General features: G+C 44.7%; 1 protein-coding gene and 1 non-coding gene across 2 annotated transcripts; both read left to right on the top strand.

Moving 5' to 3' along the window:
• The first annotated feature begins 1,570 nt into the window (after nucleotides 1-1,570).
• On the top strand, nucleotides 1,571-5,283 carry LOC130476805 (cytochrome c oxidase subunit 7C, mitochondrial). The gene is made up of 2 exons (XM_056848805.1): nucleotides 1,571-1,657; nucleotides 5,159-5,283. The coding sequence occupies exons 1-2, from the start codon at nucleotides 1,583-1,585 to the stop codon at nucleotides 5,273-5,275; spliced, it is 192 nt and encodes a 63-aa protein (XP_056704783.1). The 5' UTR covers nucleotides 1,571-1,582; the 3' UTR covers nucleotides 5,276-5,283.
• On the top strand, nucleotides 4,223-4,284 carry LOC130477227 (small nucleolar RNA Z39). Its single transcript, XR_008933314.1, has one exon. It is a non-coding gene; the product is annotated as a small nucleolar RNA Z39 (small nucleolar RNA).
• Nucleotides 5,284-15,239: the final 9,956 nt, after the last annotated feature.

Here is a 15,239-nt window from a genome sequence, read left to right as displayed (position 1 = left end):
GGGACAGGAAGGGGTCGCCCTTCCCAACCTCACCTAGCCTGATGGGAAGGGTTGCCAACCTCCAGGCACTAGCTGGAGAGCTTGTAGGAGTGGCTTGTAGGATCTCCAGCCGATAGAGATCAGTTCACCTGGAGGAAATGGCGGCTTTGGCAATTGGACTCTATGCATTGAAGTCCCTCCCCTCTTTTTTTAAAAAAAATTATTATTATTTTTCAAACTTATTCACATTCAATTGTATCATTCCAATCATAGTATATAATACGAACAATTTCTATCTTATCCCTAAAAAAAAATTTATAATTAACTTCCCCTCTCCCCTCCTCTATCCATTTAATATCTTTATTTCTCTCTTTGTGATTAAAGTCTAATTCATTATAATAACCTACATTTATCATTATCTTAAAATCTAATCTTTAACTTTGGGATCTTAGTTACTTCAAACAATTGGAATTAGATCAAAGCATATCCCTTAATATTTCCCAAGTGAAGTCCCTCCCCTCTTAAACCCTGCTCTCCTCAGGCTCCTCCCCCAAAAATCTCCCACTAGGGGTGAAGAGGGACCTGGCAACCCTACTGACGGGAGACGTGGCCCCCCCTGTCTGGGCAAGGGTCAGGACAGGTGTTGACCTGGGCTAGTGAGTCAAGTGCGGCCTCCCTTTTCCAAGGCTGTGTCTCCCCCACATCTACCCCTGCCCCCAATCCACTCCCAGCCAGATTTGCCAACCTTCAGGGGGAGGGCATCACTTGCAATTACAAGTGATCTCTAGGCTTCAGAGATCAGTTTACCTGGACAAAAAGGCTGCTTTGGAGGGTGGACTCTATGGCATGATATACCCCGGTGAGATATCTCTCCTCTAGGGTTGCCAACCTAGAGGCCAAAGTGGCCGTGTTGTCCAGGTTAACCGATCTCTGTCACCTGCAGATCAGCTGTAATCCTGGAGTATCTCCAGCCACCACCTGGAAATACCCCAGGATTACAGCTGATCTGCAGGTGACAGAGATCAGTTAACCTGGACAACATGGCCACTTTGGGAGGTGATCTCTCTGACATTATATCCCTTTCTCCAACCTCGCCCTCCTCAGGCTGCACCCCCCTCCAAAAAAAAAAAAAAAACTCCAGGTATTTCCCAACCCAGAGCAGGTAACCCTACTCTCCTCCCACCCATTGCTTCACCTCCAAATCTCCAGGAATTTCCTAACCTGGAGTTGGCAACAGTACTCCCAGTGTTTATGGGCCATAGAAGATCTCTGAAACACGGTAAAATACTTTACATGCAAGTGATATATAGTTAACAATCTAAAAACGGCTTACATCCGGGCTCCTCCGTTCTCCCAGAACTACCTACAGAGCAGCATGAGCACCAAGCGGCTCATTCAGCCGCTGCTTCTCAAGCTTGACCTATCCCCGCCATTCCGGCTTAGCAACGCAGCCAGAAACTACAACTCCCATGACGCCCGCTCGGCCACGTGCCTTCGGCCACCATCGTTTCTCGCCTCATCTCGCGGGGCTGGGCGGTTGCCTCCTTCGCTGAAGGTCGTGCGGAAGGCTTCGTCTCAGCGTGACGTTCGTGCTCGCCGGGACATGTTGGGTGTCGCCGTCCGCCGGTTCGCCACCTCGGCCGCGCGCCGCGCGCATTATGAAGAGGGCCCGGGAAAGGTATGGAAGAGGAGGAAGAGGAGGAGAGGAAAAAATTGTATTCCCCCCCCCCCGGTCCCCGTGAACAACACGGCGCATACTGAAGCGGTTGCTTCCGGGGCCGTGCAGGCCGTGTCGCGGGCCAGTGGGGCCTCGTTTTCCCAACGCACGGCCGCTCTCTAGATGCACATTCTCCCCCCCCCCCCAAATTCTCAGAATTCAACCGTAAGCCCCCCATGCAGAGTTTGGGGAATTGAGATGGGGGGAAATGTGCATCTAGAGAGCGGCGAATCCAAGGCCAAACCCTCCCTTGCGTTTACTGCTGTTGCAGTAAAACAAGGGTTCGCGGGGGAGAGGGAGACCCAAGGTCGTTATCAAGAAAACAGTTTATTTGCAGCTGCTGACTCAGAGGCCCTAATGGGCAGAAGTCTCTTGAGTCCCGATTATACTGGGGAAGAGGGATTTATCCAAATTCGAGTTATGGCGATACACTAACAGGTTATGCATCTCTGATTGCACGGCAGACAGAAAGGCCACTCAGGGCAGTTGCAGTTTCATCCCGTTTCTCTTGTCATTGTTGATCGTTCACCCTGACACTCCAGGACTCCTAGCCCGGTGACCCAGTGCACAGAGCAGGCTTGTAGCTAGGCAGAAATTCCTTCCCTGGCAGCCTGGAAGCCCATTATTACCGGGAGACCTCTGGGGTGCTGTCACAGTGTTCTGTCGCACCTCTCCCTTTCGCCCAGGACGGTAAGAAATGAGAAACAAAAAAGCTCCCAAGTGGCAAGCTTTTGAAGAACAAGAAGAGAGCTTGGTTCTTGGGCTGTGTACAGCGAGAAGGCTTTTTTTTTGTTGAGCTTGTTTGGGCTGCAGCCGGGTTCTGAGTGCCGGGGGCCTGCCGGCACGTGAAATAGCCTGCACACGTCCTAAACAAAGCAGGCACAATTGACGTCTGGACTGGGGAATCTGGTGTCCGGCGGCAGGAGCCCCGCCGGAGATCTCTCTGCGTAGGTTGGGCCTTGTCTGCGGAGCCTACCATCTTTGTGAGCCCGCTAGCCTGATCTCGTCAGATCTCAGAAGCTAAGCAGGGTCAGCCCTGGTTAGTCTTTGGATGGGAGACCACCAAGGAAGACCAGGGTTGCTGTGCAGAGGAAGGCACTGGCAAACCACCTCTGTTAGTCTCTTGCCATGAAAACCCCAAAAAGGGGTCGCGATAAGTCAGCTGCGACTTGACGGCACTTTACACACACACATCTGCATCCTACATTTTATGCACATAGGGCTCGAGGGAGGGAGGGGGTGACCTGTGTAAAAAAATTTGATGGGTGAGAGTCAGTGGTGGGGCCTGGCTGTGTAATCACGGTAATAAGGGATGTATTAAGGGACTAAGACTGGCCTTATTCCTAAGCGCCTCAGCTAACCACAGTATAGCCGCAGGAATAAAGTGGAGGTTTTAACGTATGGCGCTATAGCGTTGCAATGCAGCTTGTGGTCTAGGGGCTACAGAACTATTTTATATATATATAATTATTTTTCAATAATTACTATACATCTCATTTGACAATACATCCTATATACCAATCTTTGACTCGGTAAAAAAAATTAACAAAAATTATTAGGTGCATGTCTTCAGTATTAAATATAATTAATTATAATTGACTTCCCCACCGACTTCCTCCCTCCCTACAAATATCTGGTATCTCCTTTGTATTAATATTTTCTAATCCTTATAAGTCATTATTTTAATGTTATACTTTCCCCTTATTTAATATATTTTGATAAGCAATAATATCATATTAATAATAAAGAATAAAAGGGAAAAATCATTTTTAAAATAAAAACAGACATAACAAAACACATTTACATAATTTTCTCCAGTCACTAGGGGCTACAGAACTATTGAAAGGATGTGTGTGTGTGAGAGAGAAGTGTCGCCTAGTCACAGCCGACTTATGGCGACCCCTTTTTGGGGTTTTCAAGGCAAGAGACTAATAGGTGGTTTGCCAGTGCCTTCCTCTGCACAGCAACCCTGGTATTCCTTGGTGGTCTCCCATCCAAATACTAAGCAGGGCTGACCCTGCTTAGCTTCTGAGATCTGACGAGATCAGGCTAGCCGGTGAATAAAATGGACCTCCTGCCCTGTTTTTGACACTGACACACACGCACGCGTGTACGTTTCAAAACACACACTCCGTTTCATAACCAGATTGCTTTGTGATATAAGAGACAGTGCTATAATTGGAGAAACACAAAGATTTACTGGGTGCGTGGATTGAACCAATGATGCAGGTCTCTGGAGCCTAGCTGTAGCTCTTGAGAACACACCCCTGTTTCAGAACAGATGTATTTAGGGGAGGAGCTGTGGCTCAGTGGCAGAGCATCTGCTTTGCAAGTAGAAGGTCCCAGGTTCAATCCCCAGCATCTCCAGTTAAAAGGAGTATATGACCTGGATTGCTGCTTCAAGACAGAATACACAATATTGACTGACTTTAATGGAGCCGTGGTCCGATTAAGTGTAAGGAAGTTTTGTGTGTTTGTACATTGCTCAGTACAACTTCCCATTCCTTGGCATCTTAGCTTCTAATGGTACAAATGATGAGAACATAACAGTATGAATAATGATGATACTGTAAACGCTTTCTGATGTACCTTTTTCACTTTATGAATCTGTAATTAGAAAACAAGTCTCCAACAAGTTTTGCAGTATCTTTTAGATCAAGGCCGTATTCTCACCCAGGATCAGTCACTACTTGTGTCTTCATGCTGTAGAGGCTGCCCAATAAATCTGAACCACAAGTGTTTCAAATACTTAAGTGTTTGTGCACAAAGTCTGAGATTATTTTAAAATGTTTGGGGGCATAAAGCCGCTGTATAATGACAAGAAATAGGACTTCCACATTTAACAGCTTGGATATTGCCTACTGTCTGCATGTATGGAAGGAGGCTCCCCTGCCTCCTGCTGCAGTCTGAAATGTCTCCTGACATCCTCCTTCTGGAGAGTGAGGCGACACCCAGAAATAGCTTGTGCGGGAATCAGACATCCGTGTGGTGGGGGGAATGGGGGAAATGTCCCTTCACCTTTTGTGCATGGAATTTTAGACAGAATCCAACCAAAAATATGCATTCAAGTTTCATTTCTTTCATTTGAATTTGTCTAGACTAATTTGGCAGACTAATTTGTCCTGTGGTGCAGTGGTAAGCTGCAGTCCAAGCTCTGCTCACGACCTGAGTTTGATCCCAACGGAAGTCGGTTTCAGGTAGCCGGCTCAAGGCTGACTCAGCCTTCCATCCTTCCGAGGTTGGTAAAATGAGTACCCAGCTCGCTGGGGGTAAAGGGAAGATGACTGGGGAAGGCACTGGCAAACCACCCCGTAAACAAAGTCTGCCTAGTAAACGTCGGGATGTGATGTCACCCCATGGGTCAGGAATGACCCTGTGTTTGCACAGGGGACCTTTACCTTTTTTAAAAAATTTGTCTAATAACAGCTGTAACAGATAACTTCAAAATTCTTGTTCCTCCAGAACCTTCCTTTTTCGGTGGAAAATAAATGGCGATTATTGGCAATGATGTCAGTCTTCTTTGGAAGTGGGTTTGCTTTTCCCTTTCTTGTAGTAAGACATCAGCTGTTGAAGAAGTAAACAGGTAATTATTAGGTATTGTTTTTAGTAGTCTGAATTTGGCCTTTATTTTGCTCAAACTCAGCAGAGTAAGGGGAAGTTAGGGGTAAGTGGTTAGAGTAAGGGGAATATTTCTTTTGGTTTTGCTTTTAGAGTCAGGGGAAGGCAGGGAAGATCTGTTTGTTTCCATGAGCTCCTTTGGGATGTTGTCTCATTGGATCCAGTCCTATCACTCCAAACTACTGGACAGGTTAGAAATGTTTATGTAACCAGATATTCCATAGATGTTCCAATTCTTTGTCATGGCTTTTTCAGTATGTAATAACCAAAACTGACTGGTTTCCTCAGAGATCTTGTTTCATATTCTTTAGTGGCAATGTTATGACATGGTCTGTAACAAAATGCTTTTGGACATCCTTTGCCAATATCTTGTTTTCATGTTAATCTTCTTGTATCTTGTGTTGCCATCCCTTGCTCTTCCAGGTCTCTTCTTTTTGTATGTGCTCCTCTTTGGTCCTTTCAGCAAAAACCAAATATTATCCTCCGTTTACCACCTACATATCCATTCCCTTGTAGTTCCTTACAGCTGGAAGGCCCATTTTTGTATGATTTAATTCTCCCTCCTGTTTCTACGTTCAAGAACCTTATTAAGACTTGTATCTTTTCTTTGGCTTTTCCTTACTTATCTGCCTTCTATTTGAGTTGTCCTCCTTCCTAATGTCTCATTTTATACTTAGGATGTAAGCCTGCTGCCAAGTGTGGTCTTATTTCCAAATTTGTATAGTGCCTGGCAATTTTAGGCCCTTTGTAAATAATGACTCTCCTAGATCAAATTGCAAGATTTAAAATGGCACGGTTTGATGTTGTGCATATAAAAGGATTGTGTCTGTTTCCCTGACATATATTTTTTTTTCCCAGATTGGCAGTGGAAATTATCCTGCAAACAGCTTTCCTTTCATTTGGAAGAAAAGGAGCAACCAATATCTACTGGATATGTCTGTAAATAAAAGTTAAATATGAAATGCACTTGTAATGAACTTTATTTTGATTACAGACCGCCCTGAGTGCAAACCAGCAACTAGAAACAATGGGTTGGATCCAGACTAAATTTTCCATCAATGGAAAGGAATTTTCTGGCCTTCTCCCTCCCGCTGGCCCACTGACCTCTGTGAAATGCTGTTCTTTGGGGTAGTCTGAGGCAGGAACATGGAATTGCTGGGTATCGCCTGTTTAGGATGGATGCAACCCAACAAGTCCATCCATACTCTGATGAGCTGGAGATTGGGCTGCTTCCTATTTGGAGGAATAACTGGTGGCACTGATGGTCAGACTAGTTCTAATTGTCTGCAGCTGGTTGATACATGCAGGAGGAATTTGCACAGGTACAGATGGAGACTGGTTAACATTTAGTGCTTGCTTGGTACTTGGTACTAGTGTAGTGGGAAAGGGAATAGTTCAGAGCTGTGGCTTAAAAGATGATGAGTCTGTCTCTGGGAAGAAGTCAGTTTGTCCCATAGAAAATTTAGTCATACTCAGTTATTATAATTTTTTTTGTTAGTCTTTGAGGTGCTACTAGACTTTTGCTCTTTTCTATTAAAAATAATGTATTTACTGAAAGGGAGACAACCCTGAATGTAGCCCCCCCCCCCCGAAACATTGGCTGATTGTGACAGAATCCTATGTAGGAAGATAGCAGTCATGCTGCTACAACAGATACTCGTAAGTAAACCACCTCACATTTCCTAGATGGTCTCCAGATGGGTGTTCACTGAAACTGATGCTGGATGGAGTGATTTGAATATGTTTGTAATGGCAGTAGTTAGTTGTACCATTCTTACATGTAATGAAATGCCTTGTGTTCGCTGTACCATTCTACATCAAAATATCTAATTTGTGACATGGCCCCATCTGTGGTGATTAAAGCAAGAGATTGAAGCCATGAACAGAAAAGACACAAACCTGAGAAAAGCCCTAGGTAAAAAGAAGAAGAGTTAGTTTTTATATGCTGACTTTCTTTACCACATAAGGAAGAATCAAACCTGCTTACAATCTCTTTCCCTGCCCCTCCCCACAACAGACACCCTGTGAAGTAGATGAGGCTGAGAGAGCTCTAAAGAGTTGTGACTAGCCCAAGGTCACCCAGCTGGCTTCATGTGCAGGAGTGGGGAAACCAACACGGTTCACCAGATTAGCATCTGCTGCGCTTGTGGAGGAGTGGGGAATCAAACTTGGTTCTCCAGATTAGAGTCCACAGCTCTTAACCACCACACCATGCTGGTTAGTGAGTAGAAGAAAATGGCAGAAATATGGGCACTGTCAGGAAGAGGAAATAGTGTGGGGAAGTGGATACAAGTAAAAAGGAACCTCACCCCTGACCATGGCTTGGGTGGCAGGTAACTGGTGGGATGGATAGTGCAAGAGGAGCAGGCCCTTCAGATCCTACCCAGCCCCAAGCCCTTTGGGAACCAGCACTTGGAATTGTGCCTTGAAAAAGATGGTCTTAGATGATGTTAGGTACATCACACTTTGAGTTGAAGCTGAGCAGGCATATCGAGTTCAGCAGGGCCTTTTTGTGTCTTATTTAGACTACTATTGTTTGTTTGAACATGGACTCCATGCTGTTGGCAAGGCTTCAAGTTTGCTTCAAACAGCAAACAAATGTATCCAAGAAATGAAACACTCTTATCTAAACCACTCGTTTTCTATTAAAACAGGAAGATCTTGGGCTGCTTTTAAAATTGGTTGTGAGTCTCAAGACGAGTAGTTCATGAATGCCTGCAGCTGCCAAGAACACCTCCATATTTTAATGCTACACTGATGATTATAATCTCAATATGCTCTCTCTAGCCCCCCTCGTGTATAATTCTATGAAGTCTATCCTTATCCTTCCCCTTAGTTGTCTTTTTTCTAAACTGAAAAGCCCCAGACTCCTTAGCCTTTCCTCATAGAGAAGGCGCTCTGACACATTAATCACTTGCTATCTTCTATGCTTTTTTTTCCAGCTCACAGCAACCAGAAACAGACAAGGTGTTCTAAATGAATGTCACAATTTGTACTTTGATGGTTGGGAAGTCAATGTATGCTACAGTCTTCACATGAACACATGAAGTTGCCTTATACTGAATCAGACCCTGGGTCCATCAAAGTCAGTATTGTCTAGTCAGACCGGCAGCGGGTCTCTGGCAGAGGTCTTTCCCATCGTCTACTTGCCTAGTCCCTTTAACTGGAGATGCCGGGGATTGAACCTGGGACCTTCTGCATGCCAAGCAGATGCTCTACCACTGAGCCACGGCCCCTCCCCTTCCAGGCTATCTCAAATTAATTTTCTTCCCCTGGCCTCTCTGTCATTCCACATTGATGGTTTACTGCCCTCATCTTTTAGTAAACCCACACCTGCCCACCCCTTCACTAACAATCCTTTTTCAGATGTTACATTTCTCAAAGATGTACAGAACAAAAGCATTACTTGGGAAACTCTCAATGTGTGCAATTGCCATTTCTTTTGGAAGAGGCAACATTTGGATTTTCTGCATGGTACAAGCATACCGGGTGCCAGATTAATATGGAATCACGTTCTGAAGCTGGAATGTGTGCACGTTTCAGAAGAAATTGTAATATCACATCTTAGGAGGATCACATGTAGCGTGTTTGTCCCGTATGTACAGTCTAATGTTAATAACTGAACAGGGCTACGGTCCTTCTTCCTAGACCCCTTAGGTCCTGTGTGAGGTTTTCCTACAAGCCTTCAGCCTTGTTCACCTATCTAGAAAACCCTGTTTGTCCAAATAAATATGGGTTAGAAATAAAAATGAGTGAACGAATGGGACTGGGCAAGGTTCTCTCCTGTGTCGACTGGCAAAAAGCCAGTTTGTGGACAATAAATGACCTGTACAAGCACCCGAAGCTAAACAAATCAGTCCAGCCCTGCTGCAGCACATAGCTAAAATTCTTATTATTTTTGTGGCTTGCAGTGGATGTTGATTTTGAAAAGCGCCTTAAATCATCCTGATGGAACAGTAGCATAACAAGTAGAGAAGGAACGACCTTTTCCCAGAACAGCATTTCCCTGCTTACGGCTTCCCAAGTATTGATAAAGTTATGTGGGAGCAACAGGAACATTTAGATTCATCTTGCTGAAATGATGGTTAATGTGCGCTGTAAGGTAGCTGCTTTACTCTTGACAAATAACCTGTGCTAGTCATAATTGTTTGTCCATTCCTGCAAATGCCAAGAAAATCAAACATCTGTCACACCAGATGAGGGAACACAACTCATTTGCCATACTTTGCACTCCATTCATCCTTTGAAAGGTCAGACAGGAATAAGCTATACATGGTTAACCATCTGGTAAGTGACAGTGTACATCTCCCAAAGCATATAGACCAAATTGGATGTCCTGAAGGTATTAAAAATGTCACCTTCAGGAGAAGATCTACATTTGTTTTAATTTTTACCGATACCTATATTTCTTACCGTATATACTCGTGTATAAGCCGAGTTTTTCAGCCCAAAAAAAGGGCTGAAAAAGCCGAACTCGGCTTATACACAGGTCAATACAGTAGGAATGGGGAGGAGGGAGGAACTTACCGCTGCCATCGCCGCCTCGCCCGGGAGCCTTTCTCCTGCCGGCAGGGGCCTGGAGGGGCCGGCAGAAGGTCCCTGCCGGCCGCTCTGCCGGCGCCTGGCAGGGTCCTTCCTTGGCCGGCAGGAGGCCCCTGCCGGCTGTGCCGCCGCCACCCACGCGCCCAAGCGCCTTCCTCCGGCCGGCAGGGGCCTGGAAAGGCCTCCTGCCGGCCCAGGAAGGCCACGCCGCCGATTCGCCGCGTCTCCCGGTAAGTAGGGGGTTCAGGGGCTCTTCCCCCTCCCCCCCTTGGATGGCACTGGGGGTGGGGTGGGGTGGGGCGGGAGGGCCTGGGAGGCATTGGGAGGGCGACCTGGGGCAGGGGCTCTGCGCTCTAAAATGGCAGCCGCCATTTTAGAGCGCAGCATTGCCAGTAAAGGGAATTTCTTATTGACCCTCGGCTTATACGCGGGTCAATAAGAAATTCCCTTTTCTGGCCTCAAATTTGGGGGGTCGGCTTATACTCGGGTCGGCTTATACCCGAGTATATACGGTATTCTATAAACAAGCATTAAATATCTTTAAAATGTGAAGAATTTTAAGGAAGTTACCAAAAGAAGTCAGAGAAAAAATATTTGCTGATTTCCCCTTCTCATTGCAGCCCAGGGTATATCTCGCATTATTGATCTGCAGCCCTTAGATGCAAGTTTTTCAAGGTCTGAAACCAGAAGGGAGAGTCAAGAAAGCATTTTTTCATGAGCAAAACACCACCCAACAGAACTTATTATCCAAGCCCATTTATTTGTTTGGAAAATGTATAGGCTGCCTTTCCTTATAACAAATCTCAAGGCAGAGGTCAAATAAAGTCAAGATATGATTAAAACATCAAAAATACTATTGGAACGAGATATGAGGTAGACAAATACAGCAACCGATAAAACCAAATTGTGTATTAACCATGAATATATAAAGAAGTTTTCAAGGCCTAAATTTAAAGTTTGAACTTGATATTATGAACTGTATTGAATTAAAAGAACTTGGGTGCTTAAACTATAACTCCTTGTTTGTAATGAATTGTTTCTTACCACCATCTACAAATGTTAGTGGCTGTAAAATATCTGTGTATCAATATTTACAATGGGGAATGTTTTGACATATGAGACAGGAAGGAAGATTACTTTTTTAAAAAAACTAGCTGTGAGATATTACCAGAAGGAGTAAGAAATTGCTATCCAACATATTATTTGTTAAATCAACATAATAAACCAACTAAAAACATGTGGGAAATAGTTCAGCTGTTACGGAACATGAAATCAATACAATAGTATGAAAATTTCTCTTTAACCATGGTCCAGCTTCTTAAAATTAATTTAATGAACCATGAAAATTCACTAAAAATAGCAAATCAGTGGCATTTATGTATATATATATATATATATATTTATATATATATATATATATATATATATATATATATATGAGTTGATGGTAAATGTTGGCACTGCAAAATGGAAAAAACAATTTTATCCAATATGCGGTGGAAAAACCCTCGAGCATCTCTTTTTCTGAAAAAAAGATGGGCGATTCTATTTCAGGTGGCATTGGATTTTAAATACCTGTTCTTCATGAGCTGTGTTTACTTAATTATGTGGTAGAAATTCCAAACAAATTTCAAGATTTTGTATTGAATGCAGTAATTGTTGCTCATCTGGTCTCCCTCTCTTCTGACTGCTACCGCTCTCTACCCTGTAGCCTGGGGAGTGTCCTGGCCCTTTTTCCTCAGTTCCTCCCAGACCTCTTAAATGGCTCCTTTGGGGAGGAACGTCTCTGGGCTCCCCCACTCCCCCCATGTCAGGGGCAGAGCCCAACCGACTTACCAGGACTATGCCCAATGGGTCTTCTAATAGGGTGCCCACCCCTTCTTCCCCACCTTCCCATCTGTTCCCAAAGGGCCTTGTTTCTGGCCCGTGCAGGCCTAAGGAGGCTGAGATGCCCTTCTCCTTACCCCCTCCCCTGGAGTTGGGACCTGGATTGGGCTGCCTTTGGTGGGACAGTTTGCCATTAGGCCTAGCCTCTCTGTCTCACCCCAGTTGCAGCTAGGACTCTCATCCCCTGGGAGTCTGCCTGGGGCTGCCAAGCTCTGGGATCTTGCTCCGCATTCCCAGCAGTCTTCTAAAGAGGTGCCAGGCTCTTCCTTTCCCCAACCTTCTGCAGCTGCTCCTTCATCTGAGCAGCTTCTGGTGGGTCTGGCTACTGTCACACTGGGCTTGTCTTTACCACCTCTGCTGCAGCATCCTCCAGCTTCCAAGCCAGGCTTGCCTTCATCACCTCAGTGGCTGGCACTGCAGCAGCGTCTTCCAGCCGCCTTGCAGCTGTGACGGACGTCTGCCTCTTCCTCATTGGTGGCTCCAGCTGCTGGCTCCCCTAGGGTCATGCTTGGGGCAGCCAGGTTGGGTGTGATCCCAATACCCACGGTAAGTGCTGGGCATCGACCCGAGACAAGTAGATTCTCCCCAATTCTTGGTGATGCATTTGTCAATTAACAGTTCTTTGTTTTTTCTTTATCATCTGTGTAAATTATGTGGAAATAAAAATAAAGAGGGGCCCAATAAAGAGGACCAAAGCTTGGTGTAGTGGTTCAGAACAGTGGTTCGGAGTGGTGGACTCTAAATCTGGAGAACTGGGCTTGATTCCCCACTCCTCCACATGCGTGGCGAACTGTAATCTGGCAAACTGGGTTGGTTTCCCCACTCCCACACACGAAGCCAGCTGGGCTAGTCACAGCTCTCTTAGAGCTCTCTCAGCTCCACCTACCTCACAGGGAGTCTGTTGTGGGGAGGGAAAGGGAAGGTGATTGTAAGCTGGTGGGATTCTTCCTTAAGTGGTAGAGAAAGTTGGCATATAAAAACCAACTCTTCTTCAAAGCCTGACTCTGATAAAATACTCAACTCGTACCATAATTTGGTGGCCGCTGCTGGAAAAGCCTTTTTTTATAATGGTTCCTAGCTCAACAAAACTACAGCTTAGTTTATTTAGAGAGATTACCTGAAAGTCAAAGTATTTTGTTAAGTCATAGATATGCCATGCATAGAACATTAAAGTCACACAAAGGCAATTTTCTGCTAAAGTTTAGTATATATAAAAGGACAATTTAGATGTCGGTTTGGCTGGATATTTTATAACGTGGCAATTCCTTAAATGTTTATACAAAATCTGTTGAGACATTTCCGGTATGCACATGAAGCAGCTTCACAGTTGCAAGTGAGAATAAGAATACCTGATTGTACTGAGCTCTTATCATCCCTGCAGGCTTCCAAAACACTTTGCGTGCTGTGAATATGATTCATTAGCTGCTAGGGCCAGACTGTGTAATTTGAACCTTTCTTAAGATGCTTTGGAGCTTCAATAGTTTGACATAACATTCATCCGTTAAATTTTACAGAGCTGTGATGGTCTAGAGAGGAGGAAGGAAAGGAGAATTAGTTTAAAAAATTGATGTGAACCGAAGCTCAGCTCTAGCTTGACAATAAAGCAGGTCATGGGCAATTTGTCTTGGGTGACATATGGTAGCCTTGGATGTGAATGAATATCCCCATTTATATCAAAAGGCACATCTAGGCAGTTCAAAAGGGTCCAGCTGAGCCTCACAATGCAGATGGAGCCATGCATCCAGATGCTTACCTTCGAGGCAATGTGCACAGGGGGCTTCACACGTCTGTAGGTATCTTTTGATAAATTCAGTCATGTATTGGGGTCCCAACAGTTGCAAATGAGCCCTAAAGTAGAAGAATAGTCCAGAACCTCAAAGGATAAATCAAACACGCATCTTTAGATCAAGTCAACACTTTTTCCTCACCCACTTCCTGTTCTTGCACAAAATAGGAAGTTTATCAAGCCCCTGGTGGGCAGTGATACAGAACTACAGGGAATGTGTTTAGCTTCAAGAATCATGTTGTGCAGGTCTAATAAGGTTTTCTGTTTGAGAAGCCCGGGGAGAAAATGCCTGCTGGGTTTTTTCTTCTCCGTCTCCCCTCAGTATTCCTCACGGTGGGGGAGTTAATTACTTTTGAACAAAGTTGCTTGCAATGCTCACAAAAAGCTCAAATGAGTTCAGGAACGTAAAAGCCAGAGATGGCATGCAAACAAGCAAGACAGACCTCAAAGCATCTTCTCAGAAACCCTGCCTTCATGCTGGTAACGTAACTGAGCAGTCCTGGGTTAGGCCAGTAAACTCACAATTATAGCTTAGAAAGCTTTATGGATAGAAAAGTATTCAAAAATGATATAAAATGACAAGTTACATAGTCCGAGGCAATTGCAAGATAAAACAAAGAAGTCTGGCTATCTGCATACTTACTAGGCTGATACATCATAATGCTGGATGTTAAAGCTATAGGTCTTGTTCAGCTAAGCATTATTCAGAGTGACAAAGGGACATGCTGACAAGCGAGAATGAAGAAGGAATGGGGGCACTTTGGCCTACTCAAACTTATGCAAAAGTGACCTAGGAACAGGTGACTCTAAGCTCCCAATCAGGATGACATTTGGGGAGAATTCAGGGGGAAAGAGCGATCTCACCCCTCCCATCTCACACAGATGTTTTTACTGAGTTAAGAGTGGTGTGAGCGAGTGACCTTGATAAGCTAGGCCCTGTTGACGGTACAAGCTGCACCTGGTGTTATGAGAGAATCTGTGTGTATGAATGGAAAGTTACTGAATGCTGCATCTGGGGGAAACCAAATGGATGTATCAGAGGTAGCAATGGTTCAAAATGGTTCTTCTATCTTGACAGTCACTTAGAGGAACGCTGAAATAAAATGCATTGCCCTTACACAGCGACAAAGGAAGACATCCCTACAGTGCAGAACTGTTGCAGAAATAGGTAGCATCAGCATCAAGGTTTACTAGAGGCCAATAACCAACAGTTGGTTAGTAAACTCCAGCGCCTCTCAGCTCTAATCCATCAACTGGAGGATAATTGCTTCTTTGTAGCTCCTCCTCCCTTTCAATGCATCCTTCCAGCCATTGATCTTTGGTGGCTGGTCAGCTAGAGAGTACAACATACTTACATATGTAAGGCAGCACTGCTAAATTGACTAAGGATTATGTCCCATTGTATCTAGTAGTAAGTATGCATAGACTTGTACAATTAGAGACTGCCTGTTCCCTCATATCTTCCATCACACTCGCACATGAGTCTGTTATGGCCATCTTCAGGAGAAGTGCCAAAGAGAAAGTTCATGATTGATTTGTGCACCTTCTTCCCATGATTCAGATGATGCACTGCTCTGTGAGAATTTCGTAGCCAAGTACACATTTTGAATGTGTGAATTCTCCCACAGGGATGTTTCTGAAGGTGCGGCCTCTCCTCTTTCCTGTTTGCACACCTCTGCCCCAGGTAGAAACTTATATCCAGAGGCATTC

This window comes from Euleptes europaea, chromosome 4 (genome assembly GCF_029931775.1).
Source record: "Euleptes europaea isolate rEulEur1 chromosome 4, rEulEur1.hap1, whole genome shotgun sequence".
Taxonomy (NCBI): Eukaryota; Metazoa; Chordata; class Lepidosauria; order Squamata; family Sphaerodactylidae; genus Euleptes; species Euleptes europaea.
This window is presented reverse-complemented; position numbering and strand designations above follow the sequence as displayed.